This window comes from Triturus cristatus, chromosome 9 (genome assembly GCF_964204655.1).
Source record: "Triturus cristatus chromosome 9, aTriCri1.1, whole genome shotgun sequence".
Taxonomy (NCBI): Eukaryota; Metazoa; Chordata; class Amphibia; order Caudata; family Salamandridae; genus Triturus; species Triturus cristatus.
Window position 1 is genome coordinate 35,448,921 of NC_140592.1, and position 18,511 is coordinate 35,467,431.

Here is an 18,511-nt window from a genome sequence, read left to right on the forward strand (position 1 = left end):
AGCTGTCAGCCAGGCAGTACTACGCCATCTCTTCAACTAAGGCAAGCCTCTTTCTATCAAAGAGGGTCTTTTTTGTAGTTACATACACATATGAGAATATGGTTATGTATGTATATAGTGTATGTATGTATGTATGTGTGTGTATGTATATATTCCAATTTATATACGTAGTCAGGTATACAGAAGTATTGATTTGATTTTTTTTGCATTTCTTTGCTATTCTGCAAAACGAAATCTTTTGAAATGTTCCGTGGGAATAGATAGATGTGTACAATTGTAAAACACAGTTATTTGTACAAGAAATTAGTGTCTTTTTTGAATCTTCATGTAAATTACCTCATATTCTTTATGTTAGAATATATCAAATTGGTTATGGCTTCTTTAGCCTGGATATATAGCAACACTTACAGCATTACAAGAGCATACGGACATCTGCAGGTGCTTCTGTTGTGCTAATAAAGGCTATGCTTGCATACTTTAGATGTCTCCCAGCGTCCGCTACAGACAACATGATCTTTGATGTTACAGCTTGCTATTCTGATTTAATCGTGTGAATCTATTAAATATCTATCACACAAAGAGCCCCCCGGGTCCGAAGTCAAGCCGGGCAAGCGTGTGGGTGAAAACAACTATGCTGGGAGAGGAAGGGGGGGAGGGGTGAATCCCTTTTAAGGACTGTTTCCCTCACACCCCAGAGGTGTCATGCATCATCATAAGGATACCTCCTCGCATCACTAACCTTGTCGTGACGCGGGCTAACACCCGCTAGCTACAAGGTTAGCCAGACATAGTTGAAGAGGCTGAAACATGTTGATCACTTTCTAGTGCAACTGCCTCTAATGTTGGCAGTTACACTACCCACTATCTGTTTTTAATCCTAGCACGAGGTAGCAATAATAACCTATGTCTGGCTAATCTTGTAGCTAGTTTTAATCACTATTTCCAAAGCACTGCACTCCCTACGCCACACATCACGCTCACATTGAGTTTTATTAATACCCCTCTCTTGAAAACATCCCTGAGCTCCTCCGTCGCAACGAGGGGGTTGTAACCCACCTCACGACTAGGTTAGTGATGCGAGAAGGTATCCATATGATGAAGCTCGACACCTGGTGTGTGAGGGAAACCGTCCTTAAAAGGGATTCCCCCCCTTCCCCTCCCAGCATAGTTGTTTTCACCCACACGCTCACCCGGCTTGACTTCGGACCCGAGGGCTCTTTCTGTGATAGATATTATTAGGATTGGGGAGTTTGTCCTCGCTGGTCCATAAATCTCCTCAGGCACCCCCTTGTGAGGCTTCAATCTATGAAAGATACCAGAATACTGGATAAGAAAATACGTTACCTGTAACTGGGGTTATCCAGTACTTGCATCGTTCATAGATTAACATGCATCCCATCCTCCTCCCCGTAATAGATTCCCTCTGTTTTATGAGATACTTGCTTCCTAATTGTGCTTTTGAAAATCAAAGGGAAACTACCTCTGCTAGGTGTGTTCTAGAGGGTGCTGATTGGCTATGCTTCACATTTGGTCCTTTTTGAAAAAACATTGATAGGCTATCAAAGTCATGGCCTGGGCCCATTATAGCCTATGTTTTTTTTTTTGTTTTTTTTAACTACTGCTTGATAATATTACTGTGGAACTCCCAACTCGACAACAGGGAATGATTCATGTATGTGAATTTAAAAGATACCAATACTGGATAACCGTAGTTACAGGTAAGTAACTTATCACCTTTGCTCTGTGGTGTACTAAATGGTCTTCTTTTATCCCCTTACTTTTTAACATCTATATCCAGCCCCGACTAAACTAATAAGCGAGTTCAATTAGATGGTTTATTTATACACTGCTGTGGGTGGGGAAAGGGCGGCCGCTTTGGTGAATCTGTCCAACTTTCCACTGCTCTCCTTCAAAAACTAGACCTACTGTTAAGTAAGATCAGGTCAGGGTCTCCTTGGACCCCTGCCCTCTCAGAGTCTTTAAGGAGTGTCGAGAAGCTCTCCTGCCTCCACTCCTGAGTATCATGAACCGGGCATTACAGGAGGGCATCTTTCCCTCTGTGTGGAAGAGTGCGGTTGTTAAGCCCCTCTTAAAGAAACCTACATTAGACCCTGAAACCCTTAAAAACTTCCGCCCGATCTCTTTGCTCCCTGCGCCTGCAAAGATGCTCGAAACCCATCTGAATGAGCATCTGACGGCATTTCTGGACATCTCGGGCTGTCTTGATCACTCTCCGCATGGCTTTCGTAGACATCACAGCACGGAATCGGCCCTTACGGTAGTGCTTGATAACATCCGCAGGGAGGTAGATCAGGGCCATTCTGCCCTTCTGGTTCTGCTGGACTTGACGGCCGCCTTTGACACCCTATCTCCCTTGGTTTTAATTTCTCGCCTGAGGGAGATAGGGGTGGAGGTTGTGGCCTTGAGCCTTTGGCTTCTTTTCTTGACCAGAGGGAACAGAGGGTCAAACTGGGCGAATACCTCTCTCCATCCCTCCCGGTCAAATGTGGGGTCCCCCAGGGGTCGGCCTTAAGCCCGACCCTCTTTAACATCTATGTGGCCCCACTTGCCAAGTTAATAAGATCTTTTGGGATGGAGGTGGTGTCATATGCTGATGACACCCAGATTATGGTGTCTCTCTCCCAGTCTGGCAGTTCCTCCTCTCTCAACTTTCGGAACTGCATGGAGGCAGTCTCACATTGGATGATTCTCAATTCCCTAAAGCTCAATGGAGAAAAAACTGAGGTCCTGATCTTTGGAGGAAACGGGGACATCTGGTCTTCTGAGTGGTGGCCTCCTTGCTTGGGAGTTTGCCCTGCCCCCTCGGATCTGGCCCGCAATTTAAGAGTCCTGATTGATCCTTCCCTCTCTATGTCCCAGCAGGTTAATAAGACCATTGCTACCTGTTGGGGTATTATCAGAGTCCTCAGAAAGATCAGACATTATCTGTCTCCACTTGCTCGAAAACAGATTGTTGTTGCATTGGTCGCATCTCGGCTTGACTACTGCAACGCTCTCTATGCAGGAGTAAATAAGGGCCTTATGTTACATCTGCAAACCGCCCAGAATGCGGCAGCTAAATTTGTGCTTGATGCCCCCAGGTTCTCCTCGGCCTCCGCTGCCAGGAAGAGTCTGCATTGGCTTCCTATACAAGATAGGATTGCTTTTAAGATTCTGTGCAGGACTTATGGAGCTCTATCTGGCCTGGGGGCGGAGGGGGTTAAGGATCTACTGTCACCCTATGCCCGAGTAGAAATCTTCGCTCCAGGGAAAAACATCTGCTGTCAGTTCCCAGTTTCCGTAGAGTAAAATGGGGGGGGGGGGGGGGGGGGGGGGGAGAGGGCCTTTTCCTTGTTGGCACCAAAAATGTGGAATACCAGTCCTATTGAAATCAAAACTCAATATACTGTTCCTATGTTTAGGTAGGCATTAAAGACGTGGCTTTTTGCCAAGGCCAACCCGTAGTTTTGGCTCCTGGTCTGTTTTGATTTACTTTGCTGTTAGGCGCCTTGATGCCTTTGGGCTTAGTTGCGCATTATAAATATCTTTTCATTCATTCATTCACTGATGGCTCCCAAATTGTCATCAAACTAGGAGATGAGGTATCCAACTCCACATCAAGCCTTGCTACTATCCTAACCACAATAGTGGAGGAACCAACATTATCAAAAGCTGAAAGTTAGCAAATCAGATCCTGCCCACCTCTAATAAGGTCGATCATTGGGACAAATCCCTCTAGCCAAGCCACATAGGTGTATGTCCAAATCTAGTGTCCTCAGCCAGAAATGTGTGTCATACCAGACTCCGAGTCTAACCTGAACTTGCTCCCACCAATGGAGAGTGCTACAACGCATCCTGCCTTTAGTTCGCTTTTCCTACATTATGAAAGTAGCTAATGTATTTGTGCATTCACTTTAGATTATGTTAATACCGCCTATTCTGGCCTCCCTTCCAAGTCAACAGTTGCCTTCAAAAATCCAAATCACCCAGGTAAGGTCGGTATTCAGTCTCAAAGTTTGACTAGGTCGCCGACCATCTGTCAGTTTCACTAGCTGACAGTGAGAAAGCAATTTCTATTTAAATTTCCTCCATGATTACAAAATCTTCCATGGCTAGACACCCACATGTCTCTTATTCTGCCCAGAATCTCAGATTTGGCAATAAAAGCAAACCCAACTTCCTTTATAAAAAGAAATGGGGTGGCAGAGCTTTCAGCAAATAAGGAGCCATATTATGAAGGTCAACCCCTCTTGATATCCGAAAACAAACTGTTACTAATAATAGGGAAGCATTAGAAATCAGGATCTATAGATCCCTGTCAGCTGTAGCCATTCTGGTTCATAGATTTGAGTCCCGAGAGACGCCTTTGGTGTGATAACTGCGCTCCACAGAACTCCATAATTAAACAAATAAATGAGTTACTGCCGGCAGCCTGCAGCTTCCTTTAGCATTCTGCAGGCCCCTGAAGCACTGGTAGCCTGGGCACCAGCAGTATTGAATATTTGGGCAGGTAATAGGTCTTTTATTTTAGTTAATTGGTGGAGAGTTTTTTTGATTGTGACACCAAAAATCTGCTCTGTATGTGGGGAAGAAAGTAGATTTTGCTACTTAACGAAAACTACCAATTATTGAAGTTGCGCAACGTTGAAGCTTAGTGAATGCATTTCTAAGTCATATTTTTTCTGCAGAGTTCTACTTTCCATGAGGAATAGTTGTAGCAGGGCATGCTTCGGAAATTGTTCATTTTTGAATATGGGTAATTGGAGTCCTAAGGGTTCAACTTTTGTGATTGTACAGGTCATAAACTTGCTGTGAACAATGATAATTGTGTGCAGCAAATAAAACCCATCAAACTTTATAATCCTCATGGTTAATTTATTGAGATAAGTAGTGGCAGGATGTTATGTGTGGTGTGTTTTGCTGACAATAGTAGTCTAACCTCAGTTTTTGTATGATCACTGTTTCTGCTTTTAGGTGTCCATTACCTTTGATCCCTTCCTCTACCTACCGGTACCTTTGCCCCAGAAGCAGAAAGTCCTTACCGTTTACTTCTTTGCGAAAGAACCTCACAAAAATCCTGTAAAGGTAAGCATGGTCGGGTACTTGTATTGAGTACTTGCTTTTGATAGGCCATAATTTAAATTATTTTTCTACTACTTTTCAGCCTGATGTTTAAACAGTGTTCAAACTTCATCTGAAAGTTTAATCTCTGTTTATAATGATATCCTCTTGGCGTCTAGATATTTCACACCAAGCAGGCATGTACTCCTTGACTATATGTTGAAGGCTTGTGAGGGTGGATGGAGTGTGTGTGCAATGGCAGCTTGCAGAGTATGATCAATAAATCCAGCTAATGTATCCAGTGTTCAAAGTAGGTCAAAGAAGGGTGTATTCAAGGTCAAAAGAAGCAGCTTAGTTAAATTATTGGCTTCTGCGCAAATATTTAATTAGCCCAATGCTCCCCAGGCTGTATTCCACAGCTAAGGAGTACTTTATGGTCAAGTATCTATTCAAAGTATGCCCCTTTATTTTGTATATATTGAGTAATGCCATGAGATGGCAGCTTCAGAGCCCTGTGCAAAGGGAGGGCTTAAAGAGGGACTGAAGGTATCGATCGCTGTGGCTGCTTGTAATTGCATGTCGCCCGAGTTATGTTTTCTGTGAGTGTAGACCTTTTACTTTCACTGGATTTTAACATGTTTTTATTGCCTATTCAGTAGGAACAAAGTCCAAAGGGAGGAGCACTGAGTTCTGCCCATCCAGTGCTTATATTTTGCTGAAAGATTGGAAAGTTTGCTTGAATAAATGACCCTAGATGTCTGTCCTGCTATTAGAGGAGAAGCGGATTAGTGAGGTGGTGGGAAAAGACCTTTCTAGTAACACCTTGTGAGCCAGACAAAGAGTATTGATTTTTTCCCCATGCTTGAGTGGAAGGTAATGTAATGATGTCCATGCTGCTTTGATTTGATATGTACGTTTCAGCCTGAGGTGAGTGTGACTTCTTCTTCATGAGCACGTTGTAGCAACAGTCCTCTTGATTTGTAGGTCACTGCATTAGTCCATAGGTAAAATAACTAGAACCATTTGTGGAGGTAAGGGTAGTAGGGACTGGATTCCATGAAAGATTTTTGGACCACGGTCTCTCATGTTTACACCAAGTATTACCCCAGTAGAAGATTTCGCAACAAGTCATAGTACATTTTTACATAAATTCAGCAACTAACAGTGAATTGCCCACCTGCTCATTATGGAACCAAGCTGAAGGTGGTGACAAGACGATCAATGGATCTAGTACGCTGCTTATTTTAAGAATTGGTTCTAGGTGATGCTGCAAGGATAAAGTGTTATTGTTATGATGCATCGCTCTTCGGGTCTATGTTAAGTGTGTCTCATTCAAGTATTGTTAGCCCAGACGTTTACTAACTTTAAGGCACAAGTCAAGAACACTTTGATAATTTAGGTTTCCCCTCAGATTACATATAATAAAGTCAGGCAAAATGCATTGTGATGGCAGATGTTCTAAACTGGTTTATGAAGCAGACGTGAATCGAAATATTAGGAGTTTCAATCGATGAAAAGCAAACTTCACTTCTGTTAGAACTTCTTTGTTAGCGCAGTGATAAGTTTACAATTTTGTTATTTATTTCTTTCCCAGAATTCATCTTATAGCAATAATAAATAAGTATTTTTAAAATCACGCATAAAGAAACACATCTTCCTACAGAATGTTCCTGAGAATGAAGTTGATCAGCTCTAAATATCCACATTGGGATATGAATCATTGCATCACATTGCTTTGGATCATTAGGCCCCGTCCAACCAGCACACACAGAAAAAAGTGCACTGAGATTCTATTCCAAAGTAGCATAATCCATGCATACATATATAAAACATGCATATAAAATTAGGTTTAAAATTACAATTTAAAATTTATAATAAATCACACTGCCATAGTAACTACTAAAGAGTGATCTCTGAACTTCATATCTATCTGAACAAGTGTTATTAATTAAAACTTACGTCTTTAAATACTCCGATATGATATTTTGATTGTGGTTCTAAGTGTTCTGATTTAGTGATTAAAAAACAGCAAGACGTCTGAGAACTTGTGTCAAGGGAGATGCCATTATTGCCAAAGTGAACTGGGTAAATCAATTTCTAAATGCTTCTCTTTCTATGACACTCATCTCACTAACATGGATGCATTGCAGTTGCTCAGATACAGTTTTCCTCCCTACCCTTATACAGGAATTTCAGTCATGTTATGATTAAGGATCCTGTTACTAGAGACCAAGCATTTTAGAACTCTCTGGCAATACTTCTCGTGCCTGTGGTACACTGCTTCTCATGGTCCACAATCGGGGTGTTTCTTAAAGTCTCGTTATCAGTGCCCCAAAGAAAGATGAGATAAAGCTCAAGGCTTGGGACCAAAACATCATTTACTCGAGTATGAATATTCCTTCTACTATCTTGATTAGTCTGACTGTTTGCAATAGATGACATTCTGCTTTGTCATGAACATCCGTTCTCCCAAGCAAAGACTACAGATCTATGATCTTGTTAGACAGAAGTGTATGCTGAACAGCCAATTTTCTAGGAATTACAGGGTTACATGGCCTCTTGAACCCTATAACCATGCTGTTGGGGACTCTATGGAACAGTTGGACAACTCCCTCTGAACTTTAGCAAAATTCTGTATCTGTCCTACCAAAGACTCGCCTCATCTGTGTGAAATCTCATCACTATTGGTGCTGCTGCAAAACAAGTAACATCCCATTTCATCTTTAAAATCTCAGTTTGACCAAAATGTTGTTCTGAGAATTCTTGTGATATGCTTCTGAAACATTTGCCACCTTTGCTCACCTTCCTAAAACATTAGTAAATCGTCAACTCAGGAATGCCTGTTGAATTTCCAGGTGTAATGTGAATTCATGTCTGAGAGAAAAGAAAATGATTGACTTAATCTCAGTCATTGGTAAGTACTATGGGCCACATTCTAATGTCATTGTTTTGAACGTGGCACTCCTCCAGACAGGGACCAAGCTTATGGAGCTTGGATATGTCCCAGTAGTAACCATCCTCCCTGAACTTGCATTTCCTCTGAGAGGGCAGAATAGCAACTCTAGTCTGTTTCCAGCCTTGTTGGGCCTCATCAGAGAAATGCTGTGGCACAGTGAGCAAGGGTCGCAATCCATGACATGCACTTATGGCATCTGACTAAGAAAAAAAAAGAATGTCAGAATTTCTGTTCTCTCTACCTTTGCTAATCTTCATCCATTGTTACAAGTTCAGTGCCCCAATTAAAATTCCAAGCTCAAGAGCAGTCATGTTCTGCATCTCAGTTGAGCTAGAAGATTGTGATGTTTGTAACTGGAAAAGAAATTGAACCTGCAACAATTGGTTTTGTCCAGGTTTGGAGAGTTTATCTCCATGGTCTTCTGGGAAGTGAAAATCTTAACATTCTATGGTTTTACACATTAAGACAAGTCCTACCTTCATCTAGTCCTCGCCACTTTCAGTAGCTAAATCTAACCTTGTGTGGCTTTTAAGACAAATTAGATTTTGTCATCATTTATTAAGCAAATAAATTCAGCCAGCTTTCAGTGGCATATTTATGGTGGTTGTGCAGGAGGGGGATCTGCATGGACTGTTGCTAACTGCTTCTCTCAGTCCTGTCTTGGGGTTTTGACTACGTTTGATCACCACTGGGACTACAGGATGCCTCCAGACTCTCCTTTAGTTATTTTGCCAATTCACCAGGTATTATTCCTGGATTTATCTGGCTGTCTTATTGGCATCCTGCCAAATGGTTAATCATCTCCCATGAACAGAAAGTGCATTTCCACAATTTTCTCTGACCTTGGGAAAGCAGTCGTAGCAGCACTACTTTGTTGGGGGCGTCTTCTGGGGAGGTGGAGATAAGCAGACTCTGGGCTCATGCCTTGCCGTTTCTCATGGACAACACCACTGCCATGTGGTATGGCAACATAAAAGGCTGAAGGGGAGTCATGGGATCTATGTCTGGAGGCCCTAGGACTCTGCAGTTGGTTATTGCGTCAGGACATTTCCCTGATTGTGAAACACTTTCCACGATCCTTGAATGCTGGTGTGGATGAACTAAGCAGGGGACATCTGACAGATCACGAATGGCCTCAACCTGCTGCGATAGCTCAGAGCATCTTCCAATGGTGGGAGGAACCATGGCTAGATCTTCTCGCCATCGCAGTGCCAAAGGTTTTGCATGTTGGACTTTCCTCAGGAAAGCTCACTAGGATGTGTGTTCAGTCTGTGTTGGGACGCAGGATGCCTGTACTTCCTCTCGCCCGTACCTTGCGATCTGAAAAAGATCAGGAGGTACTGGGTGTACATAATACTAGGGGCTCTGAATTGGACTTGGGCCATGAGAGTGTAGTACCTGGAACTGCTGGACATGAGCATCTGTCCTCCCATCAAGCTTCCACTTTAGGAGAATCTTCTGTCGCAGCAGCAGCGTAGGGTGCTGCACCCAAACCTGCGCAACCTACATCTCCACGCATGGAGATTGAGCAGCTGCAGTTATATATGTTTTATCTGCCGCCTGAGGTGGTGGACGTCATGCTCACCTCCAGATACCCTTCCACAAAGTCCATTTATGCAGACGCTGAGACAGATCTGTGGCCTAATGTGGTATCCTCAAGATTGACCTTTTACAAGCCTAATCTTTAATGTTCTTTTGTTTGTTTTGTCTTTGGCCCACCAATGCCTTGCAGTGGGCACAATTAAAGTATTTTTTGTCGGCTCTTTAGACTTTGCCAGACCAACCATTCTCGTTTGAATCACCTGTTCGGTTTAGAAAAGGTTTGATACACATTTCCTTCAAAAACTGTTTGTGATGCCATAGTGGGATGTTAATTTAGTCTTAGTGTTTCTCATGTGCATGTTCTTTGAGCCGATGCATAGTTGCTCAGTGCGTCTGCTGACTTTAAAGACTGCCTTCGTCATTTCAGTTATTTCAGCTCGTACTGGACTTCAGGCAGCTTCAGTGCATTTGCCATACACCACCTTTTTCCCAAACAAGTGGGTGCTGAGGACTCTGTTGGTATTCCTGATGAAAGCCTTGACCCATTTTCATGTTGAGCAATCCATCACCCTGCCACTGTTCTTTGCTAAGGGCTGGTGGTATTGGCCCTGATTTGAGTGCTTCTTTGTAAACTTCTAACATGTGAAGTGGTGTAATATGTCACTAAAGGCTTCATGAAACTCGAACGTCTGTACCTGGGTAAAGGCTTAAAAAAAAACACATCTGTACCTGGGGCTTTACCGCCCGCTAGGTATGTAATAGCCGCCTCAGTCTTGGCATTTGTGATCTGCTTGCTTAATATCTATCTGTGGTGATTCTACTAACACGCCATGGCCCTCTCATCTCTGTATTGTTTGATACATGCACCAGTTGGTAAGCAATTGAAAGTGTATACAATGTTGTAAATTCTCCGTGTATGCCCCAAATATCTGTGATATCTCTCCGTTCCCTAATGTGTGTGCTTTTGGCATGATTACTGTCCAGACAGAACAGCTGGGACAGTGTTATCCCAGGTTTTTATTTTCGACATCCTCATTTCAAAGTAGAACACTAAATCCAGGAATGAGTCTGAGAGAAGCTTCATTCCCAACTATGTCTTCCTCTGTTGAGGATATCTAGTGCCAGCATCTGTGGACATTAATCTGGAAAGGTACCTGGGAGATATATCACGTCTCTCTTCCAAGTGATCACCACTCATGACACAAGCTAATAATTGATATGCAAGAGCGTATTGTCGATGGATAAGTAGTAGGAATGGTATTTGCTTCCCCATTGGGGGAGATTTGATTTGCCATGGCCATCTCATTTTCAGCCAGCAGCTGCTGGAGATGGCCTTTTGTGGGTTTCGGACCCATAGCAATTTTCCATGCTTTGGACAAATCTTTAAGTAGAGAAACTTTCAGAAGTGCATATGGGGCTAGGTTGATCTCCTGGCTGGCCCCTAGCTTTTCAGATATGGTTTTAAAAGTAGTTGGGATTTATTAGGAACTTAGAAGAAATGCTAATGGCTGCTAAGGACCCATTTACTCTACAGATTTTTAATTTCTAAATAGTTGGTGACCTAACCAAGGCGCGGACACTAGTTTTAATAAATGTGGGAAAATAATCGATACAAATTCTAACTAAAGACAATTTTGGATTTCCCCTTGTTAAATCAATTATTAAACAAGTGGTACAACAAATGTCAAAGTCTTGTATCCCACTGCTGCCACCAATGAAGGACGTTTTCTCTGTATGTGGTATACCACTAGGAGTTATACCGACTCCAGGGGTACCTCAGAAGTGTACAGGGTTCAATGTAAACCCCAAAGTGCTCTATTAGTGGTAGTGTAGGACATTTATATTGCACAACAATGACCAGTAATGGACACTCAACACAACAAGCATTTGCAATGCAATAGGTCTCGCATTCGCGAGAGCTTGAGCTATTGGCATTGTAAATGACAATGCCTTTTATTTATGTGTTTTGAAAACCTGCAAGCGGTGCGTAAACACGCACTTTGTACTTATAGTCCTTGCTCACAAGAAGCAAGGCTGGCAGTAAAACAGTCACAGTTACTGCCAGCCTTACTTCTCGTAAGCAATGACTAGAAGTACAAAGTGCGTATTTATTAAATACTCCAGGTTTTCAAAATACGTAAATAAAACGCATTGCCAATTACAACGCCAATAGATCTAGCTCCCACAAATGCGAGATCTATTGCTTTGCAAATGCTTGTTTATTGAGCATTCGGAAATGCTATGAAAGCCGGAAATGCCTGAGGCCTCAGAAAAACCCACCCCTTTGAGCTTTTCTACAGTATTCGTGGAAAGTGTGGAAGTGAACTGGTGTTGCCTGTGGCACCCCATAGAAAAGCGCCTATGGTTTCCTCTGTGAAGCAGCAAGAGAGACTGACAAACAGTTTACAAATTAAAGTCCTAGAAAATAATATATAAACTACTGAAGGCAGGTATGTTTATAATTTGCTAAACTCATGTTATTTTACAAATGGTATTTTTTGCCAACGAGGAAGTGGAAACGGTCACATATGAACACAGTAAGCAGTGGGAAACATTCCACTATGCCCCTTATTGTCCACCTGCATCTTTCTTCCCAAAATCAAAGCACCATCCAGCAACTACAATAACCATAATGCACTGGAACTGCACTGCAAACAATGCTATGGGAAAGCAGAAAAAAAAGGAAAGACTATTAAAGCCAAGAAACACAGGTGTGGTATTAGTGTAAAGAGCTCTGTTGAAGTAACATGAGGAAATGTATTACCAGGTGATTAACTACAGTGACTATGATGCACTTTAACTGCAATGCACACCAAGCTATAGGAGAGCAGAAAAAGAGGAAAGACTAATAAAGCCAAGAAACGCACATATGTTATTAGTGTAAAGGTACTAGAGTAGAAGTGGGGAGGGTACTAACTTACAGGCAGGGATGTAGGTACTAAGGTATAGGTAGCAGTAGTAGGATAGAAGTAGCAGCCTGCATACTAGGCTACATACAGTTAGGGGTAAATAGGCAAGTGTAGTGTATAGGTAGGGTATATGTTGGGGCAAAGGGTAAAATAACATATTTGAAGGAGAATGGGAAAGGAATAGACTCAGTGGTATACAGAGGGCTCGAGTGAGGAGAACAGAGAAGAGGGGTGTTGTGGGAGGTCACCATCGTTAATAAAACCAAGAGAGGGTTAAAGGGGAGGGGCTTTACTGGTATACACATTTAACAGAGAAACAAGGGGTCTTTGTGATCCTGGAAAATGGGCATATGGTCAATTATTAGGGCATAAAGGGCGTTCATCAAGATAGATCTGAAATCTTGGGAATGTAGCCTGTTTAAATGATTCAAGGAATCTGATGTGTGTTGAAAGTGTCCCAAAAGCAGCTTTCCTTCAGAAGCCGGTTCATAGTAAGGACGTCAATATGGCTGCATTACAGGGTGATGTTTAAAGCATTGAAATATACTGGAAACAATGCGTGCTCGGGACACTTCATATAGGCTGTGCAGCGAGTGGGAGAAGAGAGGGTGTGTGAGGGAGAAGGGGGTGCGAGCGAAACAGAGAGCAGGATCAGGCAGTGAACGTCTTGGGTGGAAGAGGCTGCATATTGGCTGTGAGCCGAGTGGGAGAAGAGTGGCTGTGTGAGGGAGAAGGGGGTATGAGCGAAATAGAAAGCAGGACAGGCAGCAGAAGTCTGGGGAGGAAAGAAAAGAAGCAAAAAAAGAAATAATTAGAAAAATACCCTCTGTCAGCCAGCTGCGATCGCTTCACCAGCATACCAAGACCATTGTATTTGCCAATGTTTGTTTTGTTTGTAGACTTTTCTGAAGTGGCAGTGCAGCTGCAGCATTTACATGGAACAAAGACTGTCATGTTGTGTGTTCACCCCGGTCTCCAGTGCGAGGGGGTGTTATGAAAATGATAGTCCTAGTTCTCATGAGGATGAAGGGGGGAGGGGGGGGGGGACACGCCTGTAACTAGAACTAAACTTCATGGCATAGTAATATTCAATGTCTCCTGCTGGGTTTCCACATCACAATGGTCCATGGAAGATTGTGGTTCTTGTAAGGAGCTCTTTGTTGTGTTTAATTGGGTCAGACTCGGGCGAGCGTGCTGCCAGGAGGCAGTGACACTCAGTTACATTCGAAAAATTGTTAGTTCCTCATGTACAACAATGTCTGAATATTTCATATGCTTTTGACACAAGAGCATGTGAGGAGCAGGAGGCAGAAAACAAATTTAAACAAGGTGTCGCCGTGAGAGTGAAAGCTCACCATGCGTGCTGTGCGCGCGAGCCATACGCGTGCACATCACCTGTCCTGTCCGACGCGTTGTGCTGAACGTGCGAGTCGTACACGTGCACATGGCCTGTTCCCTAGGGCGAAGAAACCGACAACAATAGATCTCTCCAAGGCGAGCAGCGCATGCGCTGCGTCGTGCTGCTCGCCTTGGCGAGACCTAAAAAGGTCCACACCAATTATTTATTTATTTATTTATTTATTTATTTTTTTGGGGGGTAAAAAAGCTTTATTGTGCAGAGAAAAAGGGTACAAGCACGGGCCTACAACCTCCTGGGCCGGCCGCTAGTATTCAGAGATGTTCAAGCAGTTCAAAAAACAATGACTGGCCCACAGGGGCTCCGCTAAATTACAGGAGATCAGACTGCACATAAGGGACGTCAGGATACACCCTTTTTTAAAAAAAAACAACAAATTAAATAAAAAACCAAAAAGCAAGGCGAGAAGGTCCACACCAATTTTATTAAAATAAGCTTTGTGTTTTATTTTAAGACCTAGGTCTTCACAATAAGGTAAATACGTTTTTAACTAAAATACTATTCACTTTCAAAAGTCAACACTAAGTGCAATTCCGGAACAGTTCAATGTTATACTATGGAGGAAAACAATACTGCGGTTACTCAGTTAAGTACGCAACGACAGTTCCAGTCTTTGGGACCAAAAGTCAGCAAGGGGCAGGTGAGTACTAAAACTGCACCACCAGGGGCGACCTGGTACAAATCGGAGTTTGGCCTAATGCGTTTCAATGGAGACTGGGGGTGCTTAGAGCCACACTGCTTGCAGTTAGGTAAATCGGTTGCAGGTGCCAAGCTTTGGGGGTTAGGTTAAGCACAGGTGGAGGGGGCACAAAGCAGCACCAAACATACACCACCAGCGGCATGGGAACAGCAGGGAGCAATTTCAGCGTCTGTCGCCCAGTGCTTCCTCAATGGAGACTTTGCTTTCAACAAACAGGCTAGGAGGGAGATAGACAACAGAGGTAAGTAGAGATGTAGGGGGTAGTAGAGGCACTGTTGATTCAGCTCCCCTAGACCCAGGATCTTTGTGCAGGGTTGCCTTTAGACGTAAGAGTCTTCTTACCAGAGTCAGTCACGGTCAGGTGAGGCCTCTGGATTCAGGCTGCAGGTGTTGTTGCGGAGGCCAAGAGGGGTCAGCCAGCACTGGTCCTGAGGTCCGGATCGCTGGGCAACCTGTTCTGGGTCGGTGGTCCACCTTGACATGGGCCGGAGGCGTAGGGTGCAGAGTGGGAAAGAATCGCGGATCCTGAGGGCACCGGAGTCCTTGGTGTTAGTTTCTTTGTGACAGATCCACTGTCCTCGGTGTAGGAAAGTGGCTCTGTATATACTGTTCCCAAATAGGTACAGTGTGTACAGAGTCCACAGCCCCCAGAGGTTTGGCAGAGGCTAAAGTTAGATACAACCTTACTCTCTAAAGTGGTAGCTTGGTCGAGCAGTAAGGCAGCATCAGAGGACAGTGTAAAGCATTTGTTGTACACACCCAGTCAGCAAATGGTCTCACACACTCAAGAACTGAACTCTAGGCCAATGATTTGTATATAAAAATATATGGTTGTTTTATTTTAGAACCAAAAATAGGTATCGAAATATACTTTCTCAGAATGAGATGCTTTAGTTAAATACTTTGCAAAAGGCAGTTGACTTGGAATGCAATAGTTACAGTTTGTTGCAATAGGCAACACAATTTCAAACACAATAATACATTGAGCTCAATGGGAATTTTAAGTTATATGCAATTGATTACTTTCAGGATTACTTTTCTAACTCCAGGACTGGATCCTAGATTCAGTCCTTGGAAACAAGTGAGTAAATACGTCTTAGTTACTGTTGTGATTTTTAAGCAATATTTTGCCATTTTAAAAGTTGACACTTCGAAACTTTTTCTAATCAAATTACCAATGTTATCCTATGGGAGGAAATTCACTTAGCAGGTAAGTGGGGTTATGGTTACTTTTTCGGGTTCAGTGTTGGATCCTTGATCCAGCACCAATGTACCACCTGTAAGCAGTTGATAGAATGCGTTTAGGTTATACAGGCGATTTTTAACGAATGTTTAGAAGTTTGCAAAATCGACACTTAAAAGAAATTTCACAGAAAAACAGTCAATGGTTTCCTATGGGAGAAAGTTCAAGTTACCGGTAAAGTATGTTCTCGTTACTTTTGTAATCCAGTGCTGGGCTCCTAGGCTCAGTACTGGGACATCTATCTAAAACAGGTAAGTAATTACGTTTTCACAGTTAGTACGATTTTTAAAGAATATTTGTAGTTTGCAAAAATCGACAGAAGAAATTTCACAGAAAAACAGTCAATGGTTTCCTATGGAAGAATATTGAGTCAGCGGTTAGTATGGTTTGTAATTACTTTTCAGGGTAAGTGCTGGGCACCAAGATCCAGCACTTGGATCTCTCTTAAGAGCAGGTGAGTATTTTCAATTTCGTTACTCGGTTGATTTTAGGTGAATATTTTAAAGTTTAGAAACTCCACACTTGGAAGAATTTTCAAGTGAAGCCAGCCAATGTCACCCTATGGCAGAAAAATGAGTTATTGGCTTTTGGGTAAGTACTCGACTGGCAGAGTTAAGGTCCTGGGCATAGACTCGGGGGTCTCCCAGGGTCAGGTAAGTAAAGTTGTTACACCCTCAGCGGCACAGGGGCTGCCGGGTGCATAGTGATTTACGCCCAATGTTATCCTATGGAAGGCAGGGGGCCCTTGTTGGTGGCTACTGACTAGCAGGCCACGCGGCTGTGGGAGCTGGGCTCCTGGTCACTTGCTCAGGGCAAATGGGGAAGTAGGTAGGAGTAGAAGTTGCACTGCCAGGGCCACTCTGGCGGCTGGGTGCAGGGTGCTTTTGAGCCGTCGGGCGCCCAATGGATTGCAATGGAAAAGCTCAAGGACGAACAAAGGCTGCAAGCTCGGGGACGGAGGTTCTTCAGGTGCGACCACCACTGCGAGAGGTAGGTTGGGTAGTTGGAGGATAGGTAGGTACCCAGGAGTTGGGCACAGGGGGCCGCAGGGCGCCTGGTGCAGTGGTGGCTTTTGATGTTGGGAAATCTTACCCTCTGTTGATCGTGGTTGGGGAGGGGGGGGGGGACCTGGTTCTGAGGCTGCAGGCATCGTCAGGAGCGTGGAGGTGGGTCGTTGGGTGCTGGATTTGGGGTCACAGTCGCCGGGGGGACGTCCTCGGGGTCTTTGTCCACTCCAGCACAGGCCAGGCTTGGCGGGTGCAGAGTGTGCAGGGTTCGCAGTTCCTGGCTGGTGCCAGGGGTCAGTTACTTGCTTTGAGCAGTGCCACTGCTCGTGGGAGTCCCAGATGCTCAAAGTCACAAGGTAGCCAGGTCCACCGGGGTTTGTGAGGTTGCTGGCCACGGAAGATGCCGGGATTTAGCAGGAGCATGTTCGAGGGTCGACAGGCCGGTAGGGCCAGGGGCCAAAGCAGTTGGTGTCTTCCTCTTGTTAGCAGCTGCACGGCAGGTCTTCTTTCTTCTTGATCTTCTTTGCTGTTTCGGAAACTGGCATCTGAGGAAGGAAGGTTCAGGGTGCCCCTTAATACTAAAGTTTGGGGCGTTACAGGTAGGTAAAGGGCAGGGATCACTGGGTCCCTGCCCTGGGGTGGGTAAACCCACTATCCTGCCACTCTCCTGTGGGAGGGGGGCAGTGGCCTAGTCCTGATTAGGTAGGGCTCCCAATCTTCAAGATGGCGAGAGCCCGGGGATGTGCTTCACCTCGCCTTCCCCACCTGAGGGGTGGGGTTGGCAGAGACTGGCACACCCCCTGTCCTTCCTTGGGGTTTCTGGCCAGTCTTCCCACCAGAGAGGGGGTTTAGAACCGGTAGGGGCCAGTTGCTGGGTATAGCAAGTGGCCTGGAGAAACTCACAAAGGCGGCATGCCTTTGAAGCTTCCCCTGCCCATCCTGGGGGGGGGGAGACCTAGCACCTCGCCCAGGTTGTGCATTGTTGCAGGCCCAGGAGAGTGGATGGCTCTCTACCCAGGGGTCTAGCAACATGTCTGCTGTGTGGCAGCCTAGGCAGCCCCTCAGACCAGACGTGGATTGTAGGTTAGGTTCAGGGGGCATCTCTAAGATGCCCTCTGTCGTGCATTGTACATTAAATCCTGCACTGGCATCAGTGCGGGTGTAATGGGCTGAGAAGTTTGTTACCAAACTTCAGTCTTCAGTGGTGCCATCATGGTGCTGTGGAGTTTGTGGTGAAGATCTCCCAGCACCATATACTCTTAAATGGCAGCACTGCATTTACAGTACCCAGGAATGGACCTGGGTACTGTAGGGGCACAGGGCTCGTGCTCCTGTACCCACACCACTGGCATAGGGCACCCAGCTAGAGGGGTGGCAGATGTATGCCAGGGTAGTGTATGTTGTGGGCATGGCACACAGGGATGTGTGCCATGTCGACTCTGTTCTGTTCTATACCCAGACACTCTGCCTGCAAGGGTAGTGTGTTTGCGTCAGGGTACAGGGCCTCTAAGGGTGGCAAATTAAGTGCTGCAGCCCTTAGGGGCCTTACCTGGTCACAAGGCCCTGGGTACCTAGGGTACCATGTACCAGGGGCTGACATGTGGCCAGGGCTTGCCAAATTGGGTTTTAGGTTTCAGCATAGTTTTTAAGGAAGGGACATAGCCCCTGGGCACTTG

At 44.5% G+C, this 18,511-nt stretch overlaps 1 protein-coding gene across 9 annotated transcripts in view; it reads left to right on the forward strand.

The window, feature by feature from the left end:
* USP19 (ubiquitin specific peptidase 19) overlaps positions 1-18,511 on the forward strand; it is a 638,025-nt gene that overhangs the window by 359,899 nt on the left and 259,615 nt on the right. For all 9 annotated transcript variants that reach the window (XM_085624327.1, XM_085624331.1, XM_085624330.1 and 6 more), the window contains one exon: positions 4,975-5,085. In XM_085624327.1, the coding sequence (XP_085480453.1) occupies positions 4,975-5,085 (111 nt within the window). The remainder of the gene's footprint in view (positions 1-4,974; positions 5,086-18,511) is intronic.